Here is a 22,673-nt window from a genome sequence, read left to right as displayed (position 1 = left end):
TAAAAATTGAAAGAGTTAACCACTTCTGTTTAACTTTGAAAACTATATTAATATAATAGAACTTTTGTTTTGACATGGGATTACGTTAAAAATTAATTATTACTTATTCCGCACTTTGAATTTAGGATTTATAGTAACACTGTAAATGTTAAATTATATACGTTGTATTTCTATGTACGGGATAGCTGCCTAAAATACTCATTAGAATTTCATATTTCTTATTTGACATCATAAACATAAACGTGTATAATATAGTTATATAACTGTCACATGAACACATTTTAGTTAGGTAACAATAATATTGTATTGGTGTAACTTTATAATTTAAAATGTGCGGTAAAACGTGTTCAAATTATGTTTTTCGTTTATAGTAATGTAGTAGTTGTACTAATGCAATTTATGTCACACCCACGCATATATATGCCACCGATTACACCAAAAGGGTGTAGTTGGTAGCATATACTATTATTATTATTATTATTATTATGTACGTTTGTGTGATGTTATTGAAAATTATAAATAATATATTATTTTTTTGGATTTGCTTTTAAACTCGTTCAAGGGCGACTGGGCTCACGTTTGTACATAATATATATATATGAATATAATTTCGTAACGTTAAGTGGTTGTGGGCAAATAGCGCGCCGAATGACGATGAACGACGCATGACAGACGTACAAGGTTTAGCATTTATACGAGTTATAAAATCATCAAAAAACCTTTGTTGCGTGTTGGAGGAAAAAGCATTTTCCTGTTTGTAAATATATATATATATTTTTTCGAACACATTTAGCCAACATATTTCTCCGGAAAGGTATACTCGCACGTTATATTTACAGGCTACATCGAATTTCGTTAATTCGACCGTGCGCACACACGATACATAATCGCTGAAAGCAAGGACGTGGGAGTTTAATATTTTCCACTCGAAATGGTCAAATGGGCACGTTCACGATGATAATAGAAAAGTTAACGTACACCATAAACCAGTATCGGCTGTTAATGTGTATCGTACACAGAGGCAGTTTTCAATGTAATGGTTATTATATTATCATCGTTTATTGTTGTACGATATTATTATTATGATATAAATACATACAGCAGCGTCTCACCGCAGGAAATCGTATCTACGGGTGTACCGATAATAAAAATATATAATATGATATTAAATTTTGGACACTCGAATATTTAAATAAAAAAAATTGCTTTGAAATTGACAAGAAAATCATACATAATATATAATTGTTATTATATACGTTAAAATATAGTGTTTGTGACAATAATTATGGTGATCGGGAAAGCGTTATAATAAAACGTATTTATTATTTATTTTTATTTTTTTGCATATACATAAAAAAAATCTTAATTTATATTATACGACAATATATAGAATACAAATGAAGAAAAGTACGCTCTTATATTAATTTCCTATCAGTATCTAGTTTATTAATTTTTCTCTTGTATTTTTCCTGGTACGCAATAATAATTATCCATTAGTTACTATCTCAGCAGTTAATTTGAAATACTTATTTTGTCAACTCGACAAGGTCTACATATACACGTCTGTCTTGGCCCCCTACCGAGTTTCCTTTTACTATTGATTTTATTTCTATAAAATAATATCCTTTATAGAAGGTAAAAGTTATATATTCAACTAACCTATATTTATTTTATTTTATTAATTTCATCTATTTCTACTAAATAATAGTAATAATAACAACAACAATAATAATAATAATGATAAAGTATAAAGTAAAATGTAATGAATATACTGCAATATAAATTAAAGAGAACATAATATACTATATATGTGTTCCATAGAAATTATTACAATTCTTTTAAAGCGTAAATCATAAAATACACAGATACTCATATACCTACTTTGACAAAATATTTTATATTTTTATCAGGTATTGAACTTAGTTTAATATAAATTTACCTACAATTTGTGTAACATGATATTGATATTATATAATTTGAAATAATAAAAACATAAACTAATAATTTAAATTTAAATGAAACAAGTATAAAATATATCATCTTATATGTCGCTACATTATAGATGCTAATGCATATATATATATTATACAAATGCTTTAAATAATAATTATTGTTAGATACTAATATTAGGACGTATTCTGATTTAAGTTAAAATGCTAAAATATCACGACAAAAAATATATATAAATGTAGCTATATTGCCTATACATTGCGCCGTCTTACGAATGTGTAAGATATTAATATAATAATTACAACAATCGGGCGTCGGGACACTGCGGCTTTGCTTCTCAAAAATGAAAATAAATCTTTTTTAACTAACTAAAAGGTTTTATGTACATGGTATTTAGTATTTTAATGTTGAAGTTGTATATTTTAGTATAAGCTGATCAACATTTAAACAAATACTATTCCATATTTATACTTAGGTACTGCTTATAATTATTGTAGAATAGTTTATGAAAATGTCAAGTATCTAAGATTATTTTATGAACTAAAATAAATATATAAAGTTCTCTCATTATAAACAGGAATTTTTTTATTGTAGGAAATATTTTTTCTTGTTTTCTTACCATTCCATATTCTATAGAAACACTATTAATTAATTAATATAATATTTTTTTCAGTATTTTAAATATTATGTGTTATTATTAAACATAAAATTGTTAATTAATTATGAATATACCTACATACTTATGTAAGTATAATATAATATTATATTGAAACAATTTAGTTGCTTAAAATGAAAGGCAATAGCTAAAAGTCAATATTCATATTAAGGTTGTGTTTTTTCTTTGTGTGGACAGAAAACTACCATAGCGGCCGTAAAAATTATAAAAACGTCGTAAATATGTTCCGAAGAAGAAAAAAACGGCACCAAAATTTTGAAACACACGATGGCGTAACTATACTCAGGGTGTGAAAGTTTTCGTTTTTGAACTATTGTCCGCTAACGTCGACCCCGAGGGCAGAGGAGAGATAACAGGGCAGGTCGATATTATTGTTATCGTTCCATAAATTTCCCAGTGTTTTTAATAACGTGCTCTGGGTCCCTAAGTCTTTTGCCGCTGCTACCACCACCACTATTGCCATCGCCATCGACTAAACTTTTCCTTATGAAACTCGTAAAACATTTTGTCCACTGCTATATTCACTATGTACTTGATGTTGTCATTGTTTTTGGTTCAAATAAATAACTACTCTCTGCCTACCAAGAACTAAAATAATAATGCGTAAAATGTCTGGGACTGTTGAATCTATTATTGTCGACAAAAGTCATTTTTATTTTTATTTTAACCGTTTGGAGGACAAAAATGAAATAGAAACGTTAAAATTACGTATGGTATTATACAACCGTGAAGTGTAACTCTTGTAACACATTTTAATTGTTTACATTGAAATATTTATTATATGATTTGGTATTTTTGATTTTTTCTCTATTTAAAGCATAGGTTACTTGTAGAGTATAACAAAATATTGAAATAATAATATAAATTGTATACATTGAATTTGGCAAAAGATGTTCAGATGCAGATTGAATGAGTGTTTTTTCAGGTAACTTTCCTGTCAGTCAGCGTTATTATGTTATTAGGTAAATTATCATGGTCGTATATAACTATATTATTGATGATGACAATACGTACCTACTGTCACAAGTTATTGATCGATCGTGGACTATAAATAATCGTCCACGTTGATGTTGCAATGTTAATTATCATGTTGTAAATGTTATAACTTATAATGTATTTTAAAACCGACTTGAGCTGTATTCAGACAACAGCGTAGTAAAAATAAGCATGATTATCACCGTAAACAGAATGTATTATGCGATAATAACAACAAAATATAGTCTGGGCACGTCCCGTTGAGCTTATTAAAGGTTACATATATTATTATTGTAAAAAAAAACTTGTTGTTTTTATAAAAGTATTTCGGTGTAAATGCACAACGCGACATTTTATAATACTACTAGATAATAACTCCCGATTTTGGAGTAATATTGGAGTTTTTTTAGTTTTAGTGTAACTCACGATATGTTTAACGAAAATATTGGAGTCTGTGTATATTGTTTTTGGAATTAATTCGACCGAGATGGACAACTCACCTTTGTTAGATTGGATAAAGAATCGGTATATTTTCTAATAGGGTTAAAAATATTGTTTACGCTTTTTTGATACAATATATAAAAACAATTTCTGAAATTTTCGTCAAAACCAGTCGATAAGTTTTGAATATAATATAATTTATAAACTACAAATTTATATTAACTTTTATATATATTCTATAGGTAAATGTATTTTTTATAATAGTTTCTTTTATTTCTATAAATAATGGCAATCTCTATGGTATATGTGTCTAACGCTTTTCTCGAACAAAAGCGAAATACACCGTATACGTGTGTAAGTTAACCTATAGGTAGAGTAATGAAAAATAATGCTATAAACATTCGCCAAGTCTCAAATAATGTGTGTGTAAAATTTAATAGGATTAATGATTTCAGAGTCTGTAAGTCTCATATAAACGTAGGTATATTAATTTTTACACATTGATATTTTAAACTAGGAAGAGCTAAAATTAATTATACGACATTTCTATAGGTACGCTAACCAGAAGAGAACTTTGAAAAATCTAAAAATGTGAATAAATTTAACCTTTATAATACCGATAACTACAAAAACAATCATAATAATACATAAATGTCAATCGAAAGCTCACCTGTTTTCCGTCCCATCTCTTGTATGGTTTCCATTCTGTCAACCCGGGTCTCCAGTATTCCAACGTGTACTCTTCGGCATATTCGAGTCCACGCCCGTGACCAAATCGTCCTTGCGTTTGCACTCCCGTGATCATATGCACAGACCCGAAATCAACTTGAAGCCATTCGCGGACGCCTTGTTCTACCGGTGGTTTGGGGCACCAACCACCCCCAGCACGTTCTACTTTTAACCTGTAGACAGATCAAACGGATATTATGCATGTTGTAGATTTGGGGGTAGAAGTGTATGAGGGTTAATGTGCGATCTAACATTATTCTAGATACCTATTCGACGAGCTACCTATAAAGCCAAATGCTTATAGGTTTATTATACAGTAGTTGGTTACCTACTGATAATAACGGATTGCGGCTTTGTAGTAATAATACGATTTGGCACAACTAAATCATACAATGCATATATACCTACTGCAGTAGTGATACAATTAATCATTATCAGTACGACTTAGCGTAATATACAAAAATGAACATTTTATTTTATTTATTTACACTATATTGGCTATTGATTAGTTTTGTTTTTCGAAAAAATAATTCAAATTAAAACAAATTTACTCAATTTATATAACTATACACTATAAAAGGATAATATTCAAAACCAGTATGTAAAGTTAATTATACATTTACCATAGGTATTAAACTTGATATTATAACATAACTCTCATATACTATTCGTGCTAAATATAATTTTTCGATGAATTAAATATATAACTTATGCGTTCAATAATTAATTATATACAAGGGAAATAGGGAAGTACATTATCCTTCATTTTATTATATCAGAATATTTTGAAAAAACGCTGTGCGTGTATTTCACTATATTAAAATATAATTTGTACTTAATTACGAGTATATGCATTTAATGTTTTTAATTAAATGAATGTATTTTTCATATCATAATAGATCTCTCTTTTTCCAGTTTAGTTTGTACAATATTAATTTTTACATTATTAACTAGTAGTTACTCTAGTGCGTTTTATAATAAAGTTTTATTAAAGGTGCTAGAGAGAGATTTGTTAATAATTAGCTATTAATTAACCCAACAAATGTGTAATTAATAACTAATTAAATGATATAAGAATTTGAAAATAATTATATTCAATTTTGTAATTTGACAAAGTTCTATAAGGAATAAATATCTAAAAGTTCGTTAAACACGATGCAAAAATGAACAATTTTTTATCACTAAAAGTGTTTTTGTTTGAAATTTTTGAATATCGTCAAACACGACTTTCGAATTAAACAAGTTTCAATTAAATTACGTAAAAATAAGTGGTAGTGATTAGTAAAACCGCCAGTCCAACTGTGACTTCAAACCGTTGTATACCCACTTGAAGAATTTAATGAAACGTGGTTTTTGTTACTGTCCTCGAGAATTATTTGGCTTGCTATAAGTGTTTAGATTAAAAATTGCTACTTTAATTAAACTTTCTCGGTACCTAACCTGACTATAACGCTTAATAGTTTTTCGACTCTTTTGTTTTTGGACAAACAATTGACAAACTATTATGTGGACAACACAAAGAGAGAACTATTGCAGACTACAGTGGTGGATGTATTTTTGTTAGGATATTTTTCCAATAATATCTCGTACCGTTCAGCTCTTTTCTTTGTTTTTATTTCGACTTAGTCTGAACATTAATAAGCAAATCGCGATATTTTATCGCATATAATTAAATTATCATACTATTATTTTAATAATTATATATAATGGTTTTCCGCCACGGTATTTATTGTAATAATAATACACAGCCACTCGACTGTTGGTGGGTTTTTGTCAAAAAGTTTCTCAACGAACGCATAAAAACAACCGAAACGCACGTCATTTGCACATCACGGTAGCATGTAATAATTCAATTAAGTCTTTGGTGTGTATCGAGTTCCAAGGGTGTATTACACGAAGTAATTATACTATTTTGTACGCAATGCTTAGGGAAATAGTTAAATTAAAAAAATATTTGTATTGCTATGTATATTCTGAGTATATATTTAATAGTTAACTCATTTGGATTGGTCAAGTTGTATGATTTTAAATACCAATATCAGAAAATATTTGTAAAAATTTTACTAATTTAAGTTTTTTTTAAATGTTGTGTAGTTTTAAATTCTTATTTAATTAATTGTTAATATTTTTTGTTTTTTTTCTTTTTTTGCAAAACATCTAATCCTCCTATGTGTATAATACTGTATCTATATGTAGGTATATTCAGAACGTAAGTAGTGTGGTTTATTCAACAATTAGAATGGTTTTTGTTTGTACGGGAACAATGTTTCATATTGTTTTTAATGTACAACTCACTACCAACAGTTTAAATGCGTTATGAGACTAATATATAACTGTATTGTACGAATGGAATTTATTATGCATTCTTCTCGTATGTATATATAAAGTAACTATATTATTATGTTTTCTTTTAAATAGAATGCATTTAACACCAAGAACATAACGGTGTCCATATAACAATAGAATATTATTATGTTAAAACCATTTTGAATAATTTGAAGGATATTCATAACCGTATTTTCATCGAGGATATATCTAACTAAATTTAGGTCAGGTTTATTATTAAAAGTTATAAAATTAAGAAGAAAGTTGTCTGCATTGTACACTGAACAAGTTAAAAATACAAACATAAAAAAGTGTCGTTTTTAATAAACTACACTGTTTTCCAATAATTATAATATTATTCATTTGATTGTTAAAATATCATAAATAATAATAATAAAAATACAATGATTTTAAATTGTACATTTAAAACTAAATTTTCTTACATATACAATTTAAAATGTAGAAAATATATTTTTGGTTTATTTTTTTGCACACATTTTATCTTTTATATTTGCCATATTAAAATGATAAATTATTGAAATAACAAATGAAAAATAAAAATAGGTAATATATTATTATTATTATTTTTTATCAAATATCATAAAATAACACACACATCTAAACACCTTGAATTTTTTAAAGTAACTTTTGTCTAGAATAGATAGATATAAGAATAATATTAAAAATTGTTTTATTTCACTAAGAATTGACTTTGTACTTACTTATTTCTTCATCTTTAAATTTATTTAATGCATTACATTAAATATTACCTAATCTATGAAACTAGCATCAAAATATAAAGATCCAATTAAGTTATAATATGTTAGATTACCTAGTATAATAAAAATAAAACATATTATATTTCCTTTTGTCTATTTGTTGAGTTTGAGGATAAAAACTTTTAAGACTTGTTTTTTTAAAGATTGTTTTTGAGTAGAATTATGGATACATAGAATATATACAAACATTGAACTCCTAGCTTCACAGTTTTCTACTATATCAGTTTCTCTGAATACTAAGTCATAATAATTGTCATTACAGTCATAATAATTATTGTTGAAGTTTAAACAAAAACAGACAGACAGTTATTCATTAGTCAATAAACAAATGCACGTTAAGCTTATTGTCAAAAATAAATAAATAAAATGTATGAAAACAAAACAAATTACAAGCTTAACTATCATTTAAAAATAATAACTTTTTTCATTTTGTTTTGATTGACAGTCGAGTCACCAAAAATTATTAAACAAAAAACAAGTAAAATATACGTCTCTTTTGCATTTTCCATTAAGAATGTATATAAGAGTAGTAAATTATTAAAACATCTATTTCAAGCTTGAATTTTTATACTGTCATATTAATATATAATACCTTAATTCTAGATTTATATAACTGATATCGACATGTATTCTCTACATTTAGAATAGCACAGAACACAATATACAAGACTAGTATACATTTTGAATATTTAAATCTCATATAATTTGTTGTTTAATAAATATATATTATTTTGTATGACTTTATTTTTAATTTTTAATATTGTTCAATATACCTAATAATATAACAATGAGCTATAATATTATTAATTATTATGTATTGAATATAAAAAACGTAAAATAAGTTTAACAATATAATTAATAATATTATAATACATCTTATAACACATTAACCTGACTTACACACATCTGCAGTAGTTACGTTAATGATTCTAGATTAGGTATAACAGTTGAAGTATCCGCTCGCGAAATGTACTAATTCAATACTAACCTGACCTGACATTTTGACACCAGTAGGTTCTTAGGGTGTTGACCAATTGCACTCAACGGTTGTTTTCGGCATTTTAAAAATATACCAGTTGCCCTCACATATTATTATTATTTATTAGGTATATAGACAATGATAATATCAAACCGTAAAATAGAGAAGGTATCTATGTAAATAATAAACAATAATAAATAATATGATGCATAAAAAAATGGCTCTTTGCAATTTACAGAAAGAATCGAATAGCTAATGTAGGAATAGGTAACGAGTAACAAAAATATTATATATATTATAAATATATATTTTTAAATAAAACTTTCAAAAAATATAATTTTTAGTTTACATTTTATACATTGTTGGATTTGTAGAATCAGTGGTGTAGACAGATGAACTTTAGGGGCTCAAATCCCTACAACCCTGATATAAATTATTGGGTGTATTAATGTTAATTATTTTTTTATAATGATATTTTAGGATTTAAACAACTCGTTTTTTTCGTATGTCATCAGCATTATCAAATTTCAATTGTTATAAAAGTTCATCAATTGAATTTTGCAGATAAAGTATAAGGTAAATTTCAATTACGTTATAGAATACATACCTACAACTATAAATATATAATATACATATTCTATTGCACTGAGATAAAATTATTTTGCTTTCAATATTTCCTCGAATCCTAAAATTTACAGGTGAAATGAATTTAGTCAGTGACATACTTCTATATTGACACTATCGAGTTCATTTTTAAAAACCATCGGTTCCCATATACAGTTAATTAATTATTGTAAATTTGTATATCAACGTTAAAAATTATGTGGAATCATGTATATATTATTTATATATAAACACAAATGCAATTTGCGAAACCTTGTATGTATATCAATGGTTATTAAAATGTATACAATTCCGCAAATTTTGTGGAATTATATTGCAACCATCGTAATACGTATGTTACAAAATATTAATAATATATTTAAATTGTTTAATTACATTTTATATTTTTTTTTGCATTTTTTTCATACTAAAAAATAGAATATCTAATACCTACACATATCTTTGTATATTAATATTTAACTATAAATATCGACATTTGATTTTATCATTTTATACTATTTTACTTTTTTTTGACAAAGCGAATGTTACTTACAATTATAATAATTATATTTATTCTTTTATCATACTGCATATAATTGTTATTCACATATTTACTTCCCCTATTTTACGGGTTGATATCATAATCATCTGTATATAATAATTTGCGATGGCAGCTGGCACATTCGGTTGAGGTCAACTGATACATTTTGCTCTAAGTAGTTTGGGAGGTGGGAAAATCGGTTTAAAAAAGGTACTTTTAAGGGCAACTGGTACATGCCCGGTTCATGTAAGTAAATAGTATAGTTATATAGCACGTAATACTAATATAGTTGATCGCCGTGAAAAAATAACCAACCATATGTACGAAATATAATAATAATAGTACACGCGTGATAACAATATTATATTATATCATATATGCGGGGGGTGGTAGACGATTGGGTGGGTCTCTTGTATTCAGCCTTTTACGTACGTATAACGCACTAACGACGACGATGACATATTATGTTTTTTTTTTAACGATCCGAATCGTATTCGTATGGCGTGTACGGTATTTTTTTATTATTTCATTTTATATGTTCTTCTTTTTTTTTTTTTTTTGTAGAACATGATCGCGTACACGCAAAACGACTATACACTGCAGTACACCACTGCGCTACTGAACTGTACATATTATTATTATATACATACGCGATACAGTCACATACGTGTTTTAAATCGAGTTTGCTAAAAGCGCTCTGACAAGTTTATGCCGTCTTGGAAGACAGAGAGAGAGAGAAAGAGAAGTGGGTATGAGGGAGTTTATCTGTCACCCGAAAAGAATATAATGGGATAAGCGCGAGTGTGATCGGAAATTTTTGTAATTTAATTTTAATGCGCTGAATTCGCACAAAACGACTGCTGCCGAATAAGACGTATCAAATAGCATAATTTTACTATATAATTTCCGCCCGGAGACACAGCCGTAATTCACTGCATACATATTATTATACGACGTATATATCATATACACTACACGCATATATTATATTGTTATCATATGCGGAGAATGATTCGATTTTGTCGTAAAACGCGATGTGACGTGCGCAGTACAAATTTGGCCGCACAATAAACACGATATTACGCTGTATGACAAAATATTGTATTATATAAATAATACATAATTGTGTGTGTGGTTAGAACGATACGATGATACGACTTACTCCGTACGGTTTCCAGTACTATCTTATGTTATAGGTGTAAACGAATTATTATTTATTTGCGGATTAAACGAATATTTCTAGTACACTGTATAATATAGAAAACGCAAATATTATTATTTTATCATTACGTCCAAAGGTACATTAGTATGGAATCGTTGCATAATGCACGATGCAGAAGTCGAGTTGACGACCACCGAAATATTATTACGATATGCATTATAATGTCCTTAAACCGTAGCATACACATATCATACGATACTATAGCATTGAATTGAAAACGATTTGAGGAGATCAATAGGAGATGCGACATGAGCGTGTTGACTTAGTGTAGACTTTACCTATACATTCTATCGTAGGTACTGTGTGCGCGGGCTGTATGATTATTGTGACATTGTGTGCTTAGTCAATGACGTGTGCGTGCAACACTATCATCGAAACATGCGCACATTTTAATATTTCACGAAAAGGTATACATATTTTAATTTATAATAGCATACCTACCCGGTCACAATTTTTTAGTATAAGTACGCCCAGACCGAAGTAAAAACTAAATAAAATAACATTCGTGTCCTCGTAACTTCGGTCGGCTGCGTATTGCTTCAATATTAATGATATAATATTTATGTATTCATAAACATACTTTTGCTTTTATAGTCGTATTACGATGTTTTTATTGGTACGATTATTCACGGATTTCAGTATAATAAGCGCATTATCATAAATTTTTTTTTCTTCATTTTTAATAATATCTTATAAATAAAATATGTGACTACTCCCTGTTATTGCCGCCGTTGCGCATTGGGACTACTAAGTTTTCTCGGGGACTAAATGTTCATTTTTTTTTTACCCTCTCGTAAATGTTAATTATTTAAGATTTCAAAGTAATAAATACTTAATCAAATGTCTTATCTTTGCTTATTACGAATACAAGTGGATACAGCGCGACGTTTCTTGGTTTTATTCAGACCCCATAGCCATGGTTTCCGACCGTTGCGACTAATATGACTAAATAAATACGTGACAATAATTACAACTTGAGGCTATATTATTCGAAAGTAGCATGTTACTTAGTCGAGAAGCCACAAAGGTAAATAATTATAAAAATCGAAAAGGACGAGTGTCAAAGAGATTTACTTTGTAATATATATTTATATATTTTTTGTATTAATTTAAGTTTCCTGGCTTTTCTTCATTACTTAGTATTATAATACAATTATACTTCTAAAACACACATACTCTCTCTCACACACACACATATAGAATGGGTATGTCATAATATATGTATTATTATTTATTAGTGTCGTCTTTGAGAAAATACACGAGTGAAGCTATGCATATTAATGCAAAACTAAAACAAATCATGTATAATATATCGTTTGATGTTGCTAAAATTATTGTTTTCAGATGATAGCATAACATTAATGTTTTATGCAATGAAATTTCTCAAGTTTTACGAACATCGTTTTAAATTTATAAAATGCACATAGATATTGTTCTAAACTCAAATATTTGTAGATTGAAATTACAATATAATATTAAGATAAAACAAACGAGTGTTATAAAGTTTGGTATTAATAATAATATATAGGAACACAAGTGAATAACAATAATGTTGTTTGACTTAGGCTGCTATATTATAATATGAGGGGTGCGGGAATGCAAGACGTTCCATAATTTTGAAGATTCGTTATTAAGCCCGGGAATTAGTGACGTATTATGAATTTATGTCTCCTAATTGAATTTCAAAATATATATGAATTGGTTTCAAAATGTCCGAAGTGGTCCTTATGTATTAAAATATTTTCATTTTCATTCCCATTTTATGTATAGTATCGAGGACTATCTACTTTTAATAAGTATGCTTTGGAATATAAATATTTATTATTTTTATTTTAATACTGCAGGACGCAGGTACTCGTGATTTAATTATAATTTTATGATTTATAATAATGTAAATACGTATGATATGAATAAGATTATTAGATAATTTGAAACTCGATTATGATGTACCTACCTAAAGTGGTATTTTGAATTTTTCTTTTACGAAAATCGAGTTTACGACTGCTTGATAACCTCACGGAAAATAGAGAACCGATTCGCACGCGCATTGAAAAAATATCGGGGATTACAATTTAATCGGTCAAAAAATTATGCCGATTTTCGATCCGAGTACGCTGCACAAAAGGCATCGGGACATTATCGTGGAGTATAATAATACGCACAAGCAAGACGGATTACTATATCGTATACTACCACATGCCTACCTATCCATGCGATATAATAATATAATAATACGTAGGTACCTAGCTACCCCGTGTGTGGGTCCTACACATAATATTATAATACGGTATGTGTGCGGTGCACGCTCGACGACAATCGATATTACACCGTATAATATTATTATAATATATAATATACACAATATTATATACTATATATCTTTATATATTAACCGGTGTTTGTACAGGAATGTACAGAGGTGCATTACACCTATAGCCCGCGCCGCACAAGAGGATATTACACATTATATCGTATACGCATATTCTGCGATATTCCTCGGGATCCTATTATTATCTTTTCCAACGGTTGGCTTAATACGTCGTATATGCATGTAAATCTCCGCTCCGCCGCGCGTGGTGTCTCGGGGCTTATCCGCCCAACGGTTTCCGACGCCTAACGTCGCTCGCGCCACACCGTCTTACTGGTTTTCGTCGTCGTCTTCGTCACCTCATCGTTATTCGCGAGAGACATGTGGCGTTTATTTACACGGTCGCCGGAGCACGCGTCACCGTCAAAATTCGATTGGCACGACGAGAGCTGTTCTTCTGAACTAGACGAGCGACGGATGCTCAATATTATGTAAATATACAGTGTCGGTAATAGATTATATCATAATTTATAGTTAGATATTAATATGTCGTTCGTTATAGCTTCTCTCCCGCGACATCTATTCGGCGAGACCGTCCCGGCAATACGCGGTGGGTATCGTATCGTATCGTACATAGATACAGTCGGTATACCGAGGTACATGACGTGATGTCACACAGTACGCGTATCGCTATAAATCGCAATAAAACGAAACTCTATTTCACGATTATACTCGAATACGAAAATAGATCTTTATATTTACATCTATATAGCTAACTGACACACTTTATCGGCTTGATCAAAGTTACCAGTTCACAGTTTGTGTCCGTTTTTCTTGCAGACTCGCGTGTACCGATAACCTCGGATACGTGAGTTTTGTAGTTAAAAAAAGAGGGGCTTGTACGCCCCTAAAAGACAGTGTTTGAGAATAACGGGCAACACTTTGCGGTAGAAACTTGAGCTCGATCATCCGACATCATGCGGTTATAATTGTTCAAATAGGTGTTTTTAGCTTCTTCCTATTAGCTTTAACCTAGTCAAAAATCAACGGCGGCGTATTTTATTACGGACAAATCGTTTTTTTCGACCATGCTCGTGCCGCATTGCAAGTGTCAAAAATATGCTGCAAAAAATAACACTTTACAAAAAGGAATCTCGTTCCAAATAAAGGTCATGCCAAATATACCATTCAATGTGGCCTTTAACTCTGGACGTGTATGCGTATAATGTTAAACTTAACAATAACAGTGACAGACGGGGTTTTATCGATATCATCCCAAATGCTTCACCCTTCCTCGCCCACATATGCACGAGAACGTTCGCGTATCGCAGGTAAAATAGCATACGCATATTATAATACGACGCATTCGTCTCCAGAGCCTATTTTGTTTGTGTATCCACGTGTGAACGTCTGTACGTTGATTTTAATGGCGAATTCGTGTTGCATTTCCATTTGCATTTTCGCTCCGGCGTCCGACGAACAAAATGCCACCGCACATCCCCTTTTATTATAAATGTATATGTGTTATGTATAAGTCTATGCACACAATATATAGTTATAATAATAAAACGCATATAGATATATGCATATAAATATATAATAATTATATATAAAATAAGTTGGCATAGGTACGCAATATTCAATATACTCACGTAGGACTCTTGTTTAAGTGCCGTTGACAAATAAATCCATCGCCGCGGCGTTAATGACAGAATGAGTATGGAAAACAAATATTATATATATATACCTATATATATGTGTGTGTGTGTGCGTGCGCAAGAGTCCGTATACAATAAAACAAAACTGTTTGGATTTTAAATATTTTATTTTCTCACGGCGCACTCATGTTTATTAAAAACTTATAAAAATATACATCACACTCGATCTCCGTACAGTTATTATTATTTTCGTTCAGTGTATACCTAAGGGATATATTATAGTTTTTTTTTTTTAAAAAAAAAAAATAATAAACCAAACACACCAGAATAAGCTCAACTTGTTTGGAAGACTTTCCTTCATTTTGCCCACAGCTATGAACAAGTTAAATTTGAATGTTTAGATTATATATAATAAACTCATATACGTGTATTATATTATAATGTATGCATATTATGTTTATATAAATATAATACCATTATTTCCATTGAATAAAAACACATATAATGTGTACCTTTTTATTTAATAAAGATGATTGAAGAACCAATTTTCTATTTATATGAATCCTTAAAAAATATATATTTATATAAACATTAGATTACAAACAAAAGTTATATTAAATTATTTTTTCTTTAATCTTAATGATATAATTATTTTTTCTAGAATTTCGTATTTTAGTCATAAAACTCCTATGTTATTTCAGATTTAGAATTAGATTTAATCAACTATTTTATATTATTTTTACGGTATTTTTTTTTTTTTTTTTTTTTTGAAAAACAGAACCCTTATTATTGACATTTACATTAGGAATTCTTAGTATTAAAATAATATGAGTTTAAATTAAATATTGTATTTTTATCATACAATCTATATAATATTAGAAGTACAATAACCATTAGTGCTAATATAGAATAGTAAAAATACATTTTCTGTTATTGTTGAAGAAACCTTCCAGTGACGTCGAAATTAAATGAACAATCATTATTAAATAATAATATACCTACGCAAATTTGATATCTTGTGTGCACTTTTAAATAGTTAATATTTGATTTAAAAATGAACTTCTGTTCACTAGCATATTAAATGTTATTATTTAAATTTATAAATAAACATACAGCTCTATATAGTACAATATTCATTATTGTCATGATTGTAAAAGATTATTATGAAATACACATAACTGCGTCAGATAAAATAAAATAAAGAATTATTAATTTTAATTAAAGAACCATATTATATTATTTGAATTCGATAATAAATATAACAGTTAAAATAAATAACGAACCGTTCTAGGTATAATAATAAAGGAAATTGTAAGCTTCCTACTGGCTTCAGATTTATCAGTTGATATTATAAGTATTATTTATTTTATGCGACATTAAATTCGTGATGCATGATGATATTTTTATAATTTCTCTTGCTAGTAATAATAAAATATAATAATATTATATATTCAGTGCCATTATAAAAATAAGCTAGTATCCCATCAGCGTTATTAAGCTGATTATAATAGCCTTTGTAATAAAAATGTAATACATTGGTTATGCACAGCTAGGCCGTGATTATGATAAACCTTTACCAGACTGAATAAATACCATATCTTACTATTAAAGATGACTATAAAATACGCTTGCATAAGTATATTTATACATTTATCTGTATATATGTATATTTATGAGTATTTTCTTAAAACTCGCAATGGACTAAAGTATATATACCGAATATCTTTTCATTATTCAGATTAAATATTTTTGGAGCGACGAACTGGGAAAGTTGCTCCTTTGAAAAAAAACGTATAATAAGATAAGATAAAAAATGCACAAAGTTAAATATGCGAACATTCAAAAGAATGCCATATGCTCAAGCTCACGCATCGTATTGCAATGTTAAAATGTAGTATTAGTAGTTCTCACGACTCCGATTATAATAGTGTAGATATTTCGTCTAACCAATATCGTCAATGTAAATAACGTTCAATATAAATCGTGAAATAACCGTATAATTCGTCTAAGTTTTTAAATAATTATACAACTAATTAACTATTTGTATAATTAATTCGAAAATATTTTTGTAAATAGGTATGCTTAAGTCTTCGGAAAAATATTTTGCTTATGAATAAATAAATCAAAAATATAATGTTTGAGTTGTCATTTGTATGTAAATATAATGAGTTCAAAACTATGACAATACGAAATAATAGTAAACATTTCATCGAGACAATTATACAACATGTTCAGCTATAAAAATAATCCATACAGTTTATTCGAATAACTCCAGCCACCCATTTTACCCTCACAAACAATACCGTCACCTTGCCGTGACATAAGAGCCGGATAAGCAGTAGTTATATACCAATAGATAAAATCAAAGTTTCGTCGTGTCTTGGAAGTTTCGCACTCGCTCCAAACCGTCGCAGTCGTTTTCGTTGTACTGTAGCCGACGTAAAACTATAGTGCTCCCACGTGACCATATTATCATTATAATAATATTGTATAATATTCTGTTATAAATTATTATTATTATTACGAAAGCGTTACAAGGCTGATTCTGTTCTAATGAATATCCGTACAGTGTAGTCACGCGAGTATCGGAACTAGGAAGAATGAAGGTGACTATATTTTTTGTAATAATAAGATAAAACGATAGCCGGTAGGTACATTTTAAAAGGCTCTCTCGGTTCTCTTCGTTTCCCCTTGTAGACGATCAAGTTTCTACCACACCATACGACCACGGATCGTCTTTCATAATACCAGCCACCGTCTTCTATATACTATTTATATATGGGCGTTAAACTTATTATAATATCAGACTGTTCGAGATGGACCTTTGTCCCTTGTTATATTATACTTTCGAAACTGCGGTGTTGTACAATATACACGTAGTAATGATACTATCTGTTGCGATATTATCAATTGATAAACTTTGATACCTATATTTTAATTTTAATGATCAAAATATTTCACGATATTAGGCTAACAATACAAAGACACGAACATTATATTATGGTAGTTGAAACTATATTCAGTGACCATTACGCTCATTGCGTAGGGATAATTATATATACACAGTAAATACAAGAATAATGTTAACATGTAGGTAGATTATTAAAATTTATAATAATTTAATAATCATATCATCATTAAGATGAGCTGATAAAAAAAAAAATATATCATATAACTATAAATAGATAGGTATATCAAAAAAGTTCAGTTATATTATCATTAAAAAATTCTAGCATTTCATAAAATTATGTTATACACCACAGCTTATAAAATAATATTGTAACATAAAAGTATGACGGTTGTCGTGACGAACACACCCACTATGATCGAATTTATTAATATTTACGGAGAACATCTGTTCGAATATCAAGTGTTTGAATAGTATAATATGTCTAAAAATAGTCTAAAACAAAATTTCAATTGTTAGTGTGTATAATATCTCAAAACTGTTAAAACTAACATAAGATATAAATAATAATAGTTAAATGGTAGTTAAAAAGTTAAAAATGTAGACAATGTTATGATTAACTTAATAAATTAATTTAGTCGTCATTGCACGTATCAATCATGTTGATGTATCAGATCTAGAACTGTAGTCAAAACTGATTAATTGATTTTTTTTATTGTTTAAGGTTTAAGCACACTGTACAAAATAATTTTAAATACAAGTAAGGAAATAAATTTATTTAATGAAAACTGCATATTCATAAACCCTTATAATTATATCGGTAGTGTGTAATAAAATGGTACAGTAGGATGTATTCTTAACAAAATGTTTAGGTAGATATTATTATTCAATTTTTATTGACTAAGTGGCTGGTTAGGTAATAAAAAAATTGTTGCTTAAATTATTTTTACGATTGGATAACTTTAAGTATTATAATTTTATGTTTTAAAATTTGAATTATATGACTTTTGTAAATAATAATATGTATAATTATTTAAATAAAAATAATGATTTGGATAGACAGCATTGGAATACCTACATGATATTCGAGCACGTGTCCCGTTCTCTATTAATATATACCTAGTATACCTACTGTATAAATCCCTAATTAAAGTGTAAAAGCTTTGAAAAACAGCAGTGGCGAAGTGATGTACGCACGAAAAGGGGTCGGAAAAATTGAGAGGGTGTGCAGGGGAGGGTTAGTAAACGCATTGCTAAATACAATCTGAGGGATTTTATTCAGTTAATCGGCCTATTCAACAGGCATTTTAAACATAGCCAAGCAGTACGCACCAGTGTGTTCAGCCTGTAGTAGTGTATCGAGTGCGTATCGACTAAAGTTGTCCAAGCATATAAAATGTATATATAATATATACATTATATGATGCATCAGTGTTCCAGTAGGTAAGCTCGAATTATATGTGTTGTGTGAGTATATATTATAATATCAAATATACATATGCACATCGCATATGTAGTTATAGAGGCTATAAAACGTTTCACTGCGATGCTATACAATTGTATACATGTAAACAATATTATGCTTCTATTGTATAATACAGGTATACTATTGAAAGACTAATAATAGAGACATAATAGTATATTTAATGATACTTATATTTATATGCAGGATTTAGTGTAAAATATATTATGCAAGCATTGCAAGCGCGCGTACGCGAAGCTGGGCCATCCATTTTGTTGTAGTTGCCATGCGAATTAAATAATAACAAATATTATCGTACTTATAATATATTAATGACAATAATACATTATTAATATGTAAATGATATTAATTATTATTTGTCCCTTTTCAAATTATTTTTTTATCGTGTTTATGAATTTCAATATCTTACTTATGTATAAAATATTAAATAAACATACATTATAACATTTATAACACAGCGCCCGAATAAATTCAACGCTCATTTTGACATAATATATTGACTCACAATCTTCACCAATATTTTGTGAGATAGCTGTGAAAACTCGCGAGTTAGTTATAATATATCGATGTATTTTTTCATATATATTTTGTCAAATTAGAGTATTATCATGAGTGTGTAACGTGGTTTCAGACAACTCATCAATGTTTCACAAACGAATTAATCGCAAATAACACGGTATCGTTTGAATTTACCAATTATTATTTCAATTGTAGCTAATAACAGCTTAACTCATACATTTTGAAAGTGAATTTCACGAATTTTTGCAATTAACTCACAAAATATTGGTGAAGATTTTGAGTCACTGCGTGAAAGTGAGTGGACAATTTATTCGAGCTGTGTTATAACTCATATTTATATAAGTAATTAAAATTCACGAATATATCATAGAAATAATTTGTAGGGAGACAGGGAGTCATAATGATAATTAATATAATTTACATATTAATTATGTATTGTTGTTATAAATATATAAATACGATAATATTTGTTATTATATGAATTCGTGTGGGAGGGAGTTTGATACGATACAATTCGGAAGTGAAGCGTAATAATTATGATATCACTGCTTCGTTGAAACGAAATATAGCAGTGTGTCGAAATGAACACTAAGGAAAAAACTATACTTGCAATATAATATGCAATTACACTCATCTGGAATAAAAATTGTTTTGTATAAATACATAACATTTTTATGCTTTAAGATATTATTAAATATTATTATATTAAAGAAGGGTGACCAAACCTTTATAAAAAATAAAACAGAACTAAAATAATTTCCGATATTTTAAAAACGGAAATTCAACTTTTATGTAGAGAGTAACTACGTATACACCTTCTCTTAGGTATTTTAATTTTAATTTTATGTTTTAGTATTTTATTATTAGAATTAGAGTATGATATGTAACGATAACGATTTTTAAAATAATACTAATGAAAATATGAAATGAAAACATAATAATAAACGATTACAAAATCACATTTATTTTTATAATCGAATTTCCAACTGGATCACAATTGTCGCTCGAAATAAAGGTATATAACCTTTGCGTTTATAAAGATTCTTGTGGTTATTATTTATACGATAACATAAAATTTTTATCGACAAAACATATTTTATTTAAATATATATATTTAATTGTACGTATAACTTATACCTAGGACATAGGTATTGTATATTATATTACATATAAACGTATTAATAAGAAATAAGAATTAATGTAGAATAAAAGGAATGGACAAAAATAAATACCAGGACACAAAGTTGAAACAAACGATAATCCTGTATAAAACAGGATTTATGGTCACCTTATATTAAAGACACGATATATGCCAAGATGTATCGAGCACTCGACGATATTTTTCATTTCAATTTCAACCCTCCCACCAAGACGGCCGTTGAATGGTTAGTGGATATTTTCAGTTTCCTATAGAATGTCGTTCATTCAATGATATAGTATACATTGTGATATACATTATAGAATAACTGCGATATAATATATATTATAACATAAAGTTAAACCGTTATACTATTATATTCATTACCTATAAATTTTTAATACGTACCACGATTGACGTGTATTGTAAAAGTTACATTTTTAAACGTCTCACTACTATAACCATGCCTACTTAAAAAAAAGACATAATTATAATTTCTTATTATGTAAACGTAAATTCTAAGAAGAAATTTATTTCCTTTAAGCTAAAAAAACACTATAGACACGCATATATGTTATACAATACCGTTTAATTTTATCATAGGATTGGGCCACCCGGTCAACCATTGTCTTATACATTTCGTATATACAGTCGATATTTATATAGATTTATATGAGTTTATTTTGTTATACGGTTTGGGACGTAGGTGGTGTTCAGATGATTTATTTATTATAATAGTATATAACACAGCCTAGGTTTTTAACGGTCGCTATCATAATTTAAAATTTCAACATGTGAAATCGAGAAGAGCCGTAGACTCGACACAGCAGGCAGGTATAATATGATATTAATTCATAATTTATTCAATTGCAAATGAATAATAAATGTACACATACACGTTTGCGATACAATGATATTGTATATATTTCAGACCCGCGCGGCTATATAATTTTGTAGTTGAACGAGTATAATATGCGAACGTATACAGGAAAATATAAACGAATTAAATTTCGAACGAATATCGTGGAGAGTTCGTTTTAAATTTATATATTTTTTACCTTCGCAGCGGGTATAGTTACCTGCAATAATTGGAAGGTAAAATACGCAGACTCATCGGTACAATTTCGTTTCTCTCTCTTTCTCCGCTTCACGTCCATAATTTATTAATATGTATAACATTCATAATAGGTAGATGTGTACCTACGCGCACTACAATAACGCGCTCACGTTATATTATGTATATATGTATACACACACATCCGCCCGCGGACCACTCTCGCAAAACAAACATTTTACAATAAAACGATGCAGCCGTAAAAAATAATCTGTGGTCTTACGCGCGAGAAAAGCGTTATAAGTTTCCGGTTGAACTTTTCCGTATTGTCCCGCGTACATATAACCATCAGTTGAAAAATCACAGTGGGCGTACAAACCACGTC

The 22,673-nt window shown here is 28.7% G+C and overlaps 1 protein-coding gene across 3 annotated transcripts in view; it reads right to left on the bottom strand.

The window, feature by feature from the left end:
• Positions 1–22,673, bottom strand: part of LOC114131515 (discoidin domain-containing receptor 2-like) — a 158,075-nt gene that overhangs the window by 46,627 nt on the left and 88,775 nt on the right. For all 3 annotated transcript variants that reach the window (XM_027996750.2, XM_027996749.2, XM_027996751.2), the window contains one exon: positions 4,713–4,944. In XM_027996750.2, the coding sequence (XP_027852551.2) occupies positions 4,713–4,944 (232 nt within the window). The remainder of the gene's footprint in view (positions 1–4,712; positions 4,945–22,673) is intronic.

This window comes from Aphis gossypii, chromosome 1, assembly GCF_020184175.1.
Source record: "Aphis gossypii isolate Hap1 chromosome 1, ASM2018417v2, whole genome shotgun sequence".
NCBI lineage: Eukaryota > Metazoa > Arthropoda > Insecta > Hemiptera > Aphididae > Aphis > Aphis gossypii.
This window is presented reverse-complemented; position numbering and strand designations above follow the sequence as displayed.